Genomic DNA, 16,320 nt, shown 5'->3' with positions numbered 1-16,320 from the left:
ATGGGGTCATTGATTCAATGGATGTGAGTTTGAGCAAGCTCCAGGAGATGGTGAAGGACAGGGAAGCCTGGCATGCTACAGTCCATGGGGTCACAAAGAGTCAGACATGGCTGAGCAACAACAACAACCTTCTTCAAGCACCAAACCAATTAGAAAATCCACAGTCATGAAAAGAAAAGAGTATACAAGTTATAGTTTAAATGCGCACGTTTTACTCAAGCCCAGTTCCCCAAGAAGGTAAAGAAAATAGCTGAATGTCAGTAGCTTTATTAGGCAAATTCTTTTCTAACATAAGACCAATTTCCTGCAAATGTGTTGGAAAATGGTGCCAAACCATGTCACTGAAAAAACTAATGACAGATGCAGCTCAAAAGGGTTAGGAATCCAACTGGGCTTAAGCATCTACCTCTCTCTAATTAGTGTAATTAAAATTTATGGCAGTCATATAACTGAAGTCCAAGGAAGCACTCCAAGCAGACCCATAAATTAGCACCAAATCAGACATTAGACCCAGCGAAATTTTTGGAACATTCTACTGTAGATCAAGCCAAGTCAAAGGTAAGGAATAAATATAAAAGAGATGTACAAAGAGCAAATCCATTGGGTCCTCATAATTTTTCATTTCAATGTACACAGGAAAGCCTATTTGAGCCCAAGTAAAGTTATCAGTATTACCTGGTCATATATAATAATAATTCTCATACTACAAGCACACATATTTTAAAAAGCACTCCTTTTGAGTTTTCTGAAGTTAACATGTGAGGAGATCAAGATTCCATTTGCATTGGCCAGCTCCAGGTTAGCCACCACTGCACGGGGATTCAAGTTGCTGAGGGTGAGTGGAGATCCAATCCTAGATAATCCTGCTTTTTCCAGGAAAATCTCAAGTGACTCAGTCGTGTCCAACTCTTTGCAGCCCCATGGACTGTAGTCCACCAGACTCCTCTGTCCATGGGATTCTCCAGGCAAGAATACTGGAGTGGGTTGCCATTTCCTTCTCCAGGGGATCTTCCCAACACAGGGATAGAATCCATGTCTCCTGCATTGCAGGCAGATTCTTTACCATCTGAGCCACCAGGGAAGCCCCCAGGTAATATCCACTATCAGAACAAAGGAAAAACTGAATTACGAGAAGAAAGAGAGGCAAAGGGCAGATTTCCAAAGGTCTGTCCACTGTGAGTATAAAAGAAATAGTACAGTGACCAGAATTAAACAGTGTACTGTAACTTTCCAGAGCTTGCAAGAAAAAGCTGTATGGACATATGGTGAGGGGTGACTTCAGTAGCAGAAACAATTTGGGTGAAGCTGACTTAATGTAACCCACCTGGAAAGGTTGTTTGGGCTGTACTGAGCACTAGATGAGCACACTGTGCTTAAGAACGAGGTTTATTGCCTTTTTTTTCTTTTTTAATAATTAAATTTCATAGCACTGCAAATCACTGCAGAGCTCCCTATGAATCTAGAGGAATACTGGCATATATTGTGTGTGTTAGTCGCTCAGTTGTGTTTGACTCTTTGCAACCCCATGGACTGTAGCCCACCAGGCTCCTCTGTCTATGGAATTCTCCAAGCAAGAATACTGGAGTGGGTTGCCATTCCCTTCTCCAGGGGATATTCCCGAACCAGGAATCAAACGCAGGTTTCCTGCATTGCAGGCAGATTTTTTATTGTCTGAGCCACAAGGGAAGCTGACTGGAATAGACTAAAAAGTGTAATTTCTTTGTCTAGATCCATAATCTGGAGTTAAGACATTTGGGGGTCTGCTCTTAGCCAGGCTGAAAGAAGCATGTATCTGTCTGTGTGTACCGGGAAATAAGAATGCTAGAAGAATTTCTTCTTGTACATTTCTTGTACAAGTGGTGTCTTGAATATTTGCCGCAGAAGAGGCAGGATGGCTTTACCTTTAAAACAATAAGCCTTGTGTACCGTGCTGCTGGCCCAGAAAAGAGCATCTGCAAGGCGGACCCTTCCTGTGTTAGGATTAATGGATCCAAGAGACCTTCTACTTCAGGCTAAATAACAAATGTACAGTTCTGATGTCCCTTCTATATCCACACCCAGTAGCTGATATGCAGTGTGGAATTGGAACCCCACTCTTGCAAGCACCATCATTCCAAATTCCAGAAATAAAGGGAAAACCATTTCCAGAAAGGCTATTTTCTACCATATTTTCTCAGTGAAATGAAATATAAGGAAACAAAGCGAGGTCACAATTAAAATTTGCAAAAAAAGAAACTTTTCCAAGTCCTTTTTTTTTTTTTGGCTGCACTGTGTGGCTTGTGGGATCTTAATTCCCCAATCAGGGATTGAACACGGGACCATGGCAGTGAGAGCACATAATCCTAACTACTGGACTGCCAGGGAACTGCCCAAGTTCATTTTCAAAGAGAATCAAGATCAGTTTAAAACTGGTGAGGGTTTGTTTTTTCCTTGAGAGTCAGCTGAGTTTACTGATTTTTATTTTTGATAGGTAATCCCTTTTATAGCCTATATATATCCTCTCACAAACGCCTTTTAAAGGCTTTAAGACACACGTCCCTGTGCACAGAATAGTCAAGAAATGAAAGCAAGTCCTCAGTCAAGCATTCCGGGCTCATGTTTATCGTATGATTTCTAAATTTCACCCCCTGAACAGGCCTAATGTAGACAGAAGTCAAATATGAATCACTTTTCCCTTACTATTTTTGCCCAAACACCTTTACTGTTACAACCCAGGCACCATTAAACCATGAATGGAAACCTGCATTTATGTGGCAGAAACTGCTCGGACCCTTACGATTCATGTGGAAATCTTAAATATGACTTGCATTTTTCAAAGAAGAAAATGCGCTTTTAATATTGCACAGTTTTGAGGCATATTCTACATATTCAGAGTAATCCCCAGTTCTTTGAATTTATACCTCAACTCTGGGACCTATGATATAATTTTGCACGTTCCTAAAATACTGCCACTTTCTGGAACAGAAATGGAACTCCAGGCCAGCCACAGCCCTGACTCAGGGTGAGGGGACATGATGGACCCAATGCCATGTTCTAGGACATGGTGCCAGGTTAGAGTCTTGTGCCTTCAGATGTCAACTGTAGCTATAGACTTGATGCTTCTTATGTTTTCTCTCTTTAGTTTTCTTTCTGCAAATATCTATTTAAATGGAAATCAAAAGTCCACCACAGTCTCATCTGAGATCTGAGTCATATGGACAGTGAAATCACTTTACCTCAATGAACTAAATATTGGTCAACTAGTGTCCATTCAGCTCGACTCTTTATACTGGAAACTCAGGGAGTCTGAATCTAGACCGTGTGGCATAAGAAGGGCCTATGTTCCCTGGTGGGCTCGTGGTTGGGAATCTGCCTGTGAAGGCAGCGGTCACGAGTTTCATCCCTGGTCCAGGAAGGTCCCACACGCTGTGGAGCAACTAAGGCTGTGTGCTACAACTACTGAGCCCATGTACCTAGAGCCCGTGCTCTGCAACAGGAGAAGCCGCCAGGAGAAGCCATGCATCACAACAAAGAGTAGCCCCGCTTGCCACAACTAGAGAAAAAGTCCATGCAGCAACGAAGACCCAGCTCAGCCAAAAATAAATAATCTTTTAAAAATTTATTAAAAAAAAGATGGGCCTGCAAACACCCCAACACCCCTCCCTGCCCTCACATCTTATCCCCTCTGAACAAACAGAGCTTCAGAATGACTTCTTTAAATGGAAAGCAGATGGTCTCCAGGTTTCTTTCTCTTGGCCTGCTTCCTTTGTCTCTCACGGCCATGCCCTATTCCCAAACCCAGATACACGGTCACTGGAGAACTGAAGGGAAAATCCAAGGGACTGATCGAATTCAGCTGGAATCCTAACGCTCCATCAGCAACGGCACAGGACACGTCCTGGCAGCAAACACTGAGACGCGGAGACACAGGCCGGGCCGAATGTTTTGTTCCTATCAGGACGGCAAGTGTTTCTATGGAAACAGCTACAGTTTGTGCACAGTTCTGGAACAAGCACTCTTAGGTTAAAAATAAGGAGCCATCTGCGTCATCAGGATTGCTTCAAGAAGACTTGTTCCTCCAAACTGGCTTTGAAAAATTCTCTCAAGTTTTTAACCAATAGTGTGAAAATATTCCTATTGTAAGGTCTGCCTTGGGAACCAAAGTGATGTTCCTGAAGGAAAAGGAAGAAACAGTTGTTGGGATATATTTCACATGACCTAGAGGGCTTCCCAAGTGGTAAAGAATCCACCTGCCAATGCAGGAAACGCAAGAGACACAGAATCGATCCCTGGGCCGGAAAGATTCCCTTGAAGGAGGAAATGGCAACCCACTCCAATATCCTTGCCTGGAGAATCCCATGGACAGAAGAGCCTGGTGGGCTACAGTCCATGGGGTCGCAAAGAGTCGGACACGACTGAGTGACTGAGCACACATGACCCAGAGTTGAAAACAAAACTAGTCACCATGACAGTGGTGGTCTGGTCTAGAGAATTCTCTAGAAATCATACCATCGTTTGGAATTATGAGTTCTGCTTCTATAAACTTCCTTTAAATCTGAAGAGACACGAAACCCCTCATTGTCCAGAACATTTATTGTCTTTTGATGATTTCCCAGCTCTGAGAAAGAATCTCGAACCTAAATATACAAGGAAATACATCAAGGCATCAGCTTTTCCCCATTTAGAAGTGGCAAAGCCCAGGAGGTTTTACAGAGGGGAAGGAAGCTAATCTTCGTGGGGTACAGCCTGGCAACCAGAAGAATGCCTCAAGGATGTTTTTAAGCAGGTGAAGCTCCAATGAAAGCACCGAACTAACTATCAAATATCAAGATCTACAGCCTAAGTGATCCTTGACCATAAAGTGAGCCTCAGAGAACTCTCTCTGGGGTTGTTCTCCCCTGCTCCCTAAGAAACTTGCAATTATACAACTCTCCGCCCTGATCCCTGTGCCCCGTTGATTGAGAAAGCTCTTCCTCAACATATGGGCAGCTGGAATTCCAACATCCCTCAGGGCCCAGCTCCAAAGCTGTTTTTTCCAACACCCAAGAGGAGGATTCATGATGGGGTGGTCCATGACCACAAGCCCTTCTGAATGACCACGAAAGCCCAGGAACCACAAGCTGAGCTGGGAGCGATAACGTGTCATGTGAACAGTTTCAGAAATGAACAGACCATGACCCGCCTCCATGAGATCCCCAAGGGCATGCATGTCTAAAGGCCTTTTCTTCTTGTAAATCCAGGGGAATTAGCCCAAGGCTCATACCAGGACGAGGGTTTTGGGGGCAGGAGCCAGGAGCAGAGCAGCTGACCTGGCGCTGACCTGGGTCCAAGAATTCCTTCCACCCGCTTGTTCATAGGGGTGAAGGTCAAAGAGCACATGTGATCTAAGGGGACCCCTGTTTACTCTTTCAGTAAATATTCACCAGACACTTAGTTGCTGGAATTATAGTCATGAGCTAACTGGACAAAAATTTCTGCCCTCATGAGGTTTCCATTCTTGCAGGGAAAAACAAACAATAAAAAAAGCAAACACATAAAGTATGGGCTCTGTAGGTGGTGCTAGTGGTAAAGAACCCACCTGCCAATGCAGAAGACACAAGAGATGCAGATTTGATCCCTGGGTTGGGAAGATCCTGGGGAGGAAGGCATGGCAACCCACTCTAGTATTCTTGCCTGGAAAATCCCATGGACAGAGGAGCCTGGCGGGCTGCAGCCCGTGGGATCCCAAAGAGTTGGACATGACTGAAGAGATTTAACAGGCACATGCGTAAAGTATAGAGCAGGTTAGCTGGTTACATTTGCTGGGAGAACCAGGGTAATGGGGTGGTGGATGGGAGTGATCCTTTATTCAGAATGATGAGAAAAGTGTCTCTGACAGTGAGTGGAAGGAGAGCAGAGGCCACATGACCCTTTGAGGCCAAGTATCCCATTGCAGGCAGAGGAAACAGCAGGGGCCAAGGGTACTGTGTTACTTGCCTTTCATTTCTGTAACAAATGATCACAAACTTGGGAGGCTTACAACAACACATATCACTACCTTACAGTCCCATCCAAGTACTAACCAGGCCCGACTCTGCTTAACTTCCAAGATTAGATGAGATCGGGCACATTTGGGGTGGTATGGCCATAGACCTTACAGTTCCAGATGACAGAAGTCAACAATGAGTGACAGGGCTGTGATTCTTCTGGGGGCTCAAGGGAGGAATATATTTTGCAGTGGTTTCTAGGGGCTGCTCACTTTCCTTGGCTCACAGGCCTGCATCACTCTGATCTCTGCATCCATCCTCACATCTCCTTCTCTGCTTCTCCTTCTTCTAAGAACCCTTGGGATTACACTGAGCCTATCGAGGTAATCCCTGGTGACTCAGATGGTAAAGAATCTGCCTGCAATGTGCAGACCCGGGTCCGAACCCTGAGTCGGGAAGATCCCCTGAAGAAGGGCATGGCAACCCACTCCAGTATTCTTGCCTGGAGAATCCCACAGACAGAGAAGCCTGGTGAGCTACAGTCCACAGGGTCGCAAAGAATTGGACACGACTGAGTGACTAAACGGCTACCATCGAGGTGATCCAGCATCATCTCAAGATCTCTAACTTGAGGCCATCTGCAAAGCTCCTTCTGCCAAGGAAGGCAACAGAGTCACGGGTTCTAGGGATTAGGATATGGACATCTCAGCGGCCATTACTGTGCCAAGCTCCAGCACTAAATCAGGAGTGTGCCTGACAGGTGTTAGGCCCAGTATGTGTAAGGAACACCGCGGGGGCCAGCGTGGCTGGAACAGGCCTCGAGTCAGTGGAAGACTTGCCCTTGGGTCTTGCCACACACAGTAGGGATTTCGGAGCAAGATAAGAAGCCCAAGAGTCAGATTTCTTGAAGGCAGCAAGAAACTCTGGGCCATCCGAGTCTTTGCTGGGGGGACTGTCCTGGGTATTGTGCGTTGTTGAGCAATACCCTTGGGGTCCCCACATGGGATGCCAGAAGTGCCCTCTCTCCAGTCACAAGAACCGAAAACATCCCCTGGGGGGCCACCCCCATCCCTTAGGGACTGATGGAATCTAACATGTTGTGAAAGGAGTGCTTGTCTGCAAAAACAATTCAGACCTGGCAATTTAAATAACTGAAAGTATGCTGATCTGCACCATCAGTACACCATTCCCTGCATCCTTCACCAGGGAAGGACGTGACAACTCACAGAATGTCTTTGTCCACGACTCCAAAAAAATGTACGAAGAATGCTGGTATTTAACCAGGATGAGGAGACACAGAAATCAGGGCTCTCCATGGCTACTGATGGCAGGGTAAAGTGTATACGTCATTTTGGAAGACAATTCAGTGGGACCGATCAGAACTTCCAACATAAAGGTCTTTAGACCCATATGTTTCCTTGCTAAGTATCTGTCCAAGGAAACAGGTATTCCTGCAAGGCTGGGGCCTATACATAGATGTGCGCTATTTGTGAAAAGAAAAAAACTGGAATCATCGAGATGTCCATCCAGAGAAGATGGTTGTAATCATTAGAAAAGCTATGCATCATATACTAGATTTAACTACACTGAGCTTCATTTACTTAAATGTCTACATAAAACCTGGAAGGTTTCACACCAAATCATTAATGGTGGGTGGCAGGATTAGAGAGGAGGTTAAGATGGGAGGTCTCTACCGATTGAATCTTTGACAAAAGCAATGTATTCATGTATTATTTATGTAATACAAACAAGCAGGAAAACACACAGGTATATATATGCTAAATCGTGTCCAACTCTGTGACCCCATGGACTGTAGCCCGCCAGGCTCCTCTGTCCATGAGGTTCTATAGGCAAGAATCCTGGAGTGGATTGCCATGCCCTCCTACAGGGGAACTTCCCAACCCAGGCATCAAACCCAGGTCTCCTGCATTGCAGGCAGATTCTTTACTGTCTGAGTCACCAGGGAAGCCCTATATATACACACAAATAAATGCAAGCATACATGTTACATGTGTACATAGACATACAAGCAGATTTGTACATGCTTCTGAACCCTGTGTGTCTATACATATATGCAGCGTGCATGCATGCAGGCGCACACCCCGCAGGTACTATCTGAGGTTATCTCTACCCCCAGGCAGACTCACTGAGGTCCTCACAATGTCTGCTAGCTGTGGGGGAGTTTATATGTCCTTATGGCCTCACATAAACCATGCCATGTCTGTGAACAGGGCAGGTGCCGGTCAGAAGTACAGTCTCCCAGCCCCCACCCACCCCTGGCAGCTTCTCTGCCCATGGCTGCCGGGTGTGCAGGAAGCTGCTGGGGTTGCCCATATGGAAATGAGGCAGATGTGGACCTGCTGAGACAGCACAATCCTCCAGCACTACTGACATGGGGGCCGGAGGGTTCTTTGGTCTCTCCCCACTTGATGCCATTGGTGCCTCTCCTAGAGCTGTGACAACTGTTGACATCTGTAAATGTGGCCAGAAACCCACCGGGGGTAGGGGGGGGTTCCCACCATTGCACCCCTCCCTCACTCCCTGCACTAGTCGGAACCACTATTCTAGTGGGGAAAGAACAATTGTGAGCCAACCTGGCATGTCCTTGCAACTGATCTTGCATCTCTAAATGTGGCCAAGGCAGCCCAGAAAGGCACTTTGGAGAAGCCCCTGCTGCTGCTGCTGCTGCTGCTAAGTCGCTTCAGTCCTACTCTGTGCGACCCCATAGACAGCAGCCCACCAGGCTCCCCCGTCCCTGGGATTCTCCAGGCAAGAACACTGGAGTGGGTTGCCATTTCCTTCTCCAATGCATGAAAGTGAAAAGTGAAAGTGAAGTCGCTCAGTCATGTCTGACTCTTCGCGACCCCATGGACTGCAGCCTACCAGGCTCCTCCATCCATGGGATTCTCCAGGCAAGAGTACTGGAGTAGGGTGCCATTGCCTTCTCCAGAGAAGCCCCTACTTTCCCACAAAGGTCGATGTGCTGGGGACAGGACCCTCCTCTGCAACTGCGGTGCCTTTCCTAACAAGGTTCTGGTGACCCTGAGATACTCCTCCCCTTTAAAAGACACTGATGAAGTACAGTGTCCTCCCCTGAAGAATGCTCTTAAACCCTGGACTTTCTGCCCAAATGTTATTATCTCGATATTTCAAAGATTACTCACTCTGTACCAACATCATCTCTAGAAAACCAGAATATCCCTTGCTATGGCTGGTAAATGTCACAGCCAAACAGTAACAATTACGTTAAGTACAGCACCCATCAAGTTTCTGTGGTTTAATACAACGCAGCGAATTCCAACACCCACATGGTGCAGCAGAAACATGCAAGGAGCAGAGGACAATTGAGACAATATTCTCAATATTGAGACAACAGCGTCGGACAAACGCCACCAGCGAGCTCCAGAGAGTGGATGCCTGAGGCCAGGGAAGTGGTCCACAGGGAAGTGCAGTGCCCCCTTTGAGCATATCACTGCATCTTGCAGAGCAAGAGCCAGGAGGATCAGGCAGAGGGGCTCCGAGCAGAGGCTGGGTCATCTCCAGCCGGCCCTCCAGCGGGGAGTCAGATGATCTGCTTTGGATGCTATTTTTACATTTGCTAAAAAGGCCATGAAGCGGATTTCCAGACATCCCTGAATGATACAGTATATTGAGCAAGCCCAACTATTTAGCTTCCAGAATGGACGCCCTCGACCTGCTTGGCATTCGCTCCTCTTCCTCCACCCCCAGCACAGCAGTTCATATGTGACTAAAGAAACTTCTTGAAAAAGACAGGCACCATGGCTTCCCGAAGCCCAGATTTTGGAACAGCTTGGATTTAAGACTCTTTTCAGAAGGCACAAGAGAGAGTCACTAAGCCCATGCACCATAACCACTGAGTCCATGTGCCACAACTAGAGAGAAGCCTGTGCGCCGCCACTAAGACCCGACACAGCCCAGTAAAATAAATTTAAACAAAACACTGCCTGCGAGGATAACAGCCCACCTGGTGGTGCTGCCCGTGAATCCTGGCTGAGACCGGGAGGGAGGGACAGAGAGAAGGAGGAGGGAGAGATACATTTTGAAACACACAAACAAGGTCAAGTCTCAATTTGCAGAAGGCAGGTCACCTACAACACAGGTTAACAGACACGATTATGTTTCAGTTCTCTCCGTCAGAATGACATAGATTAAGTACTGCTGTCACTCATTGACCTAATCCTTATTAAACTGTCTTTGAAACCAAGATACATGGCTTTTGTTGTTAATCTATGGAATGAGATGCCACATATATAAAAAAAAAAACAGTTATGCTTAAGCTGGTCTGAGGGACTGATGCTCAGTTAGAAGGCAGGGAAGGAGGGAGTTCTGAATTCCCTGAGAGGATAAAGAGAGCCCGAAAAGTCTCTATTTTTATTATATCCTGTCTTTATAACTGTTTGCAATATTGAGAAGTTCCCATTTTAAATGCATGTGAAATTCTGTCACATGTGTTCAGAAGCTACACATAAACTGAAGAGTCTTAATTCTATACTCTATCAAACATTGCTTTCTGGTAAGATGTGGATAAATCACACATTGAAACTCCATAAAACCTCTTTCCACAGGAGAAAGGAAATAAGGAGAAGGCAAGGTTTGAAAAAGGAGCTTCTTACCTCTTTCTGGCTTCCTCATACTGCCAGTTAAGCCTGACTCGATCCACAAGCCTTGTTTTATCATCAAAGATGAACTTTTTGGAACAGAAGGAAGATAAACAAGGGGGGAGACATGTTAAAAACCCATTTTCAAAAGAGAAAATTCACTTAAACTTTTAGCAGCAATGAAGAATATTTTAATTCACCTTCCAATTTCCATTTTTCAAAGGTCTGGAAGGAAACACACCAATAACAGCTGCCACCTCTGGTAATCGGGAGTTGGGAATGTGACTGGTAAGACTTTGGTTGTTTCAACAGTGGCGGATTTTTTTTTAAATAGTGGAAGTACACTTGTCTATTTTGTAATTCCCACAGCAAATTAAGTTTGAAAAGAAACAGAGAATTCCTCAAAGTTCATACAAACGCAAACAAAATTCATCCCAACTTGTGTAGTACATGCATGCTGTGATGAAGCAAGCCGCCGTTCTGGAGAGGTTCATACAGTAAGGAACAGAAGCTCTCAGTCCAACCATCAGTGAGGAACTGAATCTTGAGAACAATCATGTAAGCCTGGAAGTAAACCCTCCCCAGTCAAGCTTTCTGATGAGACTGCAACCCTAGCTAATACCTTGATTACAGTTTCCTGAGAGCCCGTGAAGCACAAGATGCAGCACAGTTTCCTGATCCACAATACAAGTGTGAGATAATAAATGTGTGCTGTTTTCAAAAGCTAGGTTTTGGGGGTGTTTTGTTATGCAGCAATAGCTAACTAATACAGTTAAAGCCTTTTGATATATTTTTCAATAACAAGATGTAGTAGAAAGCACAGGGAAGTTTAGGGATCAGTTGCTGATTCAAACCCAGATCTGCCTCTCCCTGGCTATATAACCTTAGGTAACCTGGTACCTGGACCCTCTCAGCTGACGAAAGAGGATGGAAACAACTACTTAAATCGAAGTAACAGTCATGAAGCTGCCAACTCAGGGCCAGCCCCAGTAAACTCATAAATAATGACAATTTACTGCTAAAGTTATTATAGTAGTATAACCAGCCACTCCCCACCCGATGTTTTTTAGAAAATCTTACCTAAATCATTACAGAACCTTCAATCTTACCTGCTTCTCTCAAACGAGGTAAGAGCCTCTAAAAATTCTAACTGTAACCTTATGTTAAGCAGCAATGAGTTATTCATGGAATTCAATATATATTGTACTTCTTTCCTTCTCATGCCAAAATCTTTAGGCAAAAATGCCAGAAAGTTTTAACTTACAGATTCTTCTCTGTCTTAAACCTGGTCAAAATGTCCAAGTGTAGTTTTGAGAACAATAAGGGGGAACACTGCAAATAGGCAGTTCGGGACATCCGGGACACAGAGGCATTATTTCCTATATGATATTCCCCTCAAAGAGGCACTATTTGTTGACATTTTAAAATATCAGTTAATTATTTAAAACTCACGGTTTTTTAGTCAATGGTTTTCCCTTCTTTTTGTTTCTTTTTATTTATTTACTTTTAGGAGGGGATTCTGCATTTCACTGATATTTCAACTTTACTTAGTGAGCCCTAAGAAAAAGAATCCATACAAATTGGTTTTCTATTTGTAACAAATGAATGTAAAACTTCACTCAATGACAGTACAACAGTAGTGTCTTTAAGTATTCACTGCCCTGCTTCACATGATGGCTGCCAATTCTGCTTTGGTGGCTAACTCAAGGCTTCACTAATTATCAAAAGGGGCATTATGAAATTCTTCCAAGTCCCAAACAAAATTAATTTCAATTTCCTGACATTCTCTTAGAAGAATAGGAAATAGCATCAAAGTATAACCCAAGGGTGACACAGCCACAAAGCTGATGAAAATCACTGGTCTAAGCCAGAGCTCAGAGAACTACGGCCCAAAGGATGTATGTGGCCCACCACCTCTTTATGTAAATAAGAGTTTTAGTGGAACAAGCCCCACCCACCCATTCACAGATGACTATGGCAGAGACTGCATAGCCGGCAAAGCCTAAAACACTTATTATCTGGACCTTGGCAGAAAAAGTTAGCTGATCCATGCACTAAAGAGTCCTACATCTGTCAAAAAAACAGCTAAACTCAACTCTCAAAAGCATTCTGCCTTTTAAAAAAATCTAATTTATGAAGAAAGAGGTAATAAGCCATTCAATTGCCTCCTAGGCCCCTCTGAACCTTCAAGATGCCTGGATGTAAAAAATCCATATTCTTTCTCCAAACTTAATGTCACAAAAGCCAAAACCCTTTTGAAGGGAAAGTGGAAAATTTAAACAAATGGGTGATGGCCACATCAAAGCAGCCCTTTTGTTGTCTCTCTGGACATAGTTGGTTCTCCGCCCCCATCCCCCGACTGCCTGGTGAGCATACCTCGCCTATGATGTCAGTCTGAGAGCCAGCATCGCAAAACTGGTGAGATAAAGACTCGCCCAGTGCTCCTGCGCCGGGAGGGAACTCCTGCAGAGGGTCGGTAAGAGAACAGCTATTCCTGAAGCCATCAGTCAGCTTGGCCAGGCTCTAGAACAGAAGGGAACAAGCAACTTGAACAGCCATGGCGAGGCATCTCTTCCCTTTCCAAGCAGTCATTTCCTTTCCATTCCAGGTCGGCAGCCTCATTCCTGGAGAGCAGGCCCACCCCAACCCCATTCTCATGAGATTCCAAAGAAATGTTGATCAGCACATGCACCTTTCATGAAACTCATAGTGATTTAAGTCAGATGGCAACTGAGTCCTCCTGGCAGCATGGGAATAATACAGAGAACAAATGAGGGACCGTTTTTACTGTTTTTTTTTTTTTTTTAAACCTTTGTGTTTCCTAAAGAAAAAATAAGCCTTCCCTCCAAAAAAGCCAAAAACACAGGGAGTAGAAAGGCATCTGACAGGGACTGGAGGGCTTGGGGCAATGAAGAGATGCTGGTCAAAGGGTCCAAAGTCCCATGCCTTAAGAGGAATGTGCGTACGTATGTGCTCAGTTGCATCTCTTTGTAATCCCACGGACTGTAGCCCACCAGGCTCCTCTGTTCATGGATTTCCCAGGCGAGAACACTGGAGTGGGTTGCCATGCCCTCCTCCAGGGAATCTTCCTGACCCAGGGATCGAACTCACGTCTCCTGCACTGGCAGGTGGATTCTTTACCGTCTGAGCCACCAGGAAAGCAGGAGGAATAAGTCCCGGATCTTAGGTCCACAGCACAGTGAGTATAGCTAGCAATACTGGAGTGAAGGTCTGAAAGTTGCTAAGAGTAGATCTTAGAAGTCCTCAGCACAAAAAATCAAGGTACCCATGTGAGGTGACAGAGGTGTGAACTCATTTTATGGTGGTAATCATTTCACAATAGATGTGTCTATCAAATCAGCACGTACACCTTAAATTTATAAAATTTTATTTGTCAACTATACCTCAGTAGAGCAAAGGGGAGGGGAGATAGCATTCCCATCTGAAATGTTCCTTCAATAAATAATTCCATCAGAAAGGAATGCTACCTGGAGATCTTTAAAACCACACAGAAGGTGAAAACAACTCCTAGACCATGCTCACATATTCTTATAAGCAAATTTTTTCAGTCATAATTCTACAGGGTCAAAGTCATTTTATATGGATGTCAGTAGGCCAAAGATTAGAGTAAGTATAAATTCTGGTACCTGGAACCCCTTCGGGTGAAAGTTCAAGAGAAACCAGATTTTTTAAGAGTTTTAAAAGACTGCAGACACGAGACGCCCAGGTGCAGCAGACCCCAGGCAGGTGCCTCTGGATCTAGACAAAGGTGTCTTGGGATGGGCCAAGACTGTTCTCTTTGTATAAGAAAGACGAAACAACTTATTTGATTTTACTAGATGAAGACACTGCTTGTGTGTCTCCCTGGAGTGTCTCAGAGAAGATGCTGGGGTCTGAGGTGTCTTCCAGAAATTCCATCTCTGGCCTCCATGGTGGGGAACCCACTCGAGGCAACTGAGTGTCATTTACTTCTCATGACCCGGAAATACAGGGCATCTGAAAATACAGATTTCTGTATCCCACCCCCAGAGAGTCTAATCTAGGAGATCTGGGGTGTGGCCTGGTAATCTGCAATTGAACAAGCACCCTGGGGACACTCCAGCCTCACATCCTCGACATTAGGAAGCACCGCCATGCAAGGTGGTCATGTGCACACCTGTCGCACTTGGCCAAAGAAGGTGAGCTTTGCTCCCATGTCCTTGCATGTTTTACATGCTGCAGAACTGAGACAAATGCCTACTAGTGCCAGGTGCCGACTCAGTGAACTGAGCTGGAAAGAAAAGCCATGACGGAGAGCATCAAATGCATTCCGGCATGGAGCAAGAGCCCAGCATGCGTCCCTTGGCAAAAACTCAGTTTTTTCTAAAAATAAGAGAAGCTACAGGAGTTCAAGTGGCAAAACAAAAAAACAAAAAAAACCAGTATAAAGTCTATCCTCATGGTGGAATACTATGCAGCCGTACAGAGCTACAGGCCCAGCTTTCTTCGAGGGCAACTGATCACGTGTCCACACCATCACATGTCTGTATAAACACTAGCAGGACACACAAGAAGGTCATAACAGTAGTTACAGGAGGTGAGAAAATGGGGTGACAGCAAGACTCTTATGATACACTTTTAAAATTACTTTGGTTATTAAATGATATAAATGTGTCACCCCTTACTGTAGCCTGAATTGTGTCCTGTAAAAAGATGCTTCAGTCCTAACCCCCAGAACCTAGGAATACGTGCTTATTTGGAAGGAAAAGTCTGCAGATGAAATCGAACTAAGATGAGAACAGGTTCTAATCCAATGATTGGCGTCCTTATAAGAAGAAAAAATTTATATGCAGAGATGTGATCACAAAGGCAGAGACTAGAGCGATGCATCTATAAGCTGAGGAACACCAAGGACTGCCAGCAGCCCCCAGAGGCTGGAGGAGGCAAGGAAGGACCTCCCCCAGAGCCTTCAGACAGACCGTGGCCCTGCCGCACCTTGACAGCAGACTTTCGTCCTCCAGACTCGGAGAGAGTAAACTCCTGTTGTTCTAAGCCACCTGGTATGTGGTTCTTTGTCATGGCAACCCTAGGAAACTAACATGCACATTTAAAAAAATATATATATATACGTACACACACATATATAGAAGATATCAAATATACATATATTGTACAAACATGTATGTGTTTAAAATTTGCATGATTATATAATAACGATATAATATAAATACGTATATATTTTTTTAGTGTTTAAATAAAGGAAAGTTAGATAACCCTGGCATTACGAACATGTTTAAAAAAAGGGAAATAAATAAATAAAGGAACGACACACAGGAGGGCAGAGAGACAGATGTGGGCTCTGAAGAGCTCCCCGGCCTCTTACTTGCATCAGGTCCCGCCTTTCCTTCTCGCCCGTGTAAATGGCTTTCTTGATGGTCCTGAGCTCGCTCATTATAGCCTGTGCCTCATCCAGTTTGTAGTTGGTGTGAGCATTAGACATCTTGCGATCAATCCTGGTTCAAAAAGAAATAAAAGAGTCATTCTATGCGAGAGTGTAACATCCCATTAAACAGTAGTAATCCAGAACTTAAAAGCTTCATAGAAGGGCGGGGAACAGCTAAAAAGCAATGTTTTGGCAAAGGAAAAAAAAAGATCCCATAAGCCCTTCCTTGTTCGTGGTGAATACAAGGAGATAAGACTGGTGATGGATGTCTCCCTCTGCTCCAAGAGCATGTTCCGTAGGCAGGGACATCCCAGGCAAGATTCCTAATCATTTC

At 44.7% G+C, this 16,320-nt stretch overlaps 1 protein-coding gene across 4 annotated transcripts in view; it reads right to left on the bottom strand.

The window, feature by feature from the left end:
- The window catches only part of WWC3 (WWC family member 3), a 110,166-nt gene that overhangs the window by 29,295 nt on the left and 64,551 nt on the right, over positions 1 to 16,320 (bottom strand). For 2 of the 4 annotated variants that reach the window (XM_086387937.1, XM_086387933.1), the window contains 4 exons: positions 15,927 to 16,056; positions 15,539 to 15,637; positions 12,941 to 13,087; positions 10,580 to 10,653 (listed from right to left, as the gene is read on the bottom strand). In XM_086387937.1, the coding sequence (XP_086244063.1) occupies positions 10,580 to 10,653; positions 12,941 to 13,087; positions 15,539 to 15,637; positions 15,927 to 16,056 (450 nt within the window). The remainder of the gene's footprint in view (positions 1 to 10,579; positions 10,654 to 12,940; positions 13,088 to 15,538; positions 15,638 to 15,926; positions 16,057 to 16,320) is intronic. The other 2 variants (XM_086387935.1, XM_086387936.1) reach the window with 1 other exon arrangement.

The sequence above is a fragment of the Bos grunniens genome, chromosome X, assembly GCF_055505025.1.
Source record: "Bos grunniens cultivar Pamir isolate PY7600 chromosome X, Bosgru_T2T1.0, whole genome shotgun sequence".
Taxonomy (NCBI): domain Eukaryota; kingdom Metazoa; phylum Chordata; class Mammalia; order Artiodactyla; family Bovidae; genus Bos; species Bos grunniens.
The sequence above is the reverse complement of the archived record's forward strand: the minus strand, read 5'-3'. Positions and strand labels throughout refer to the sequence as shown.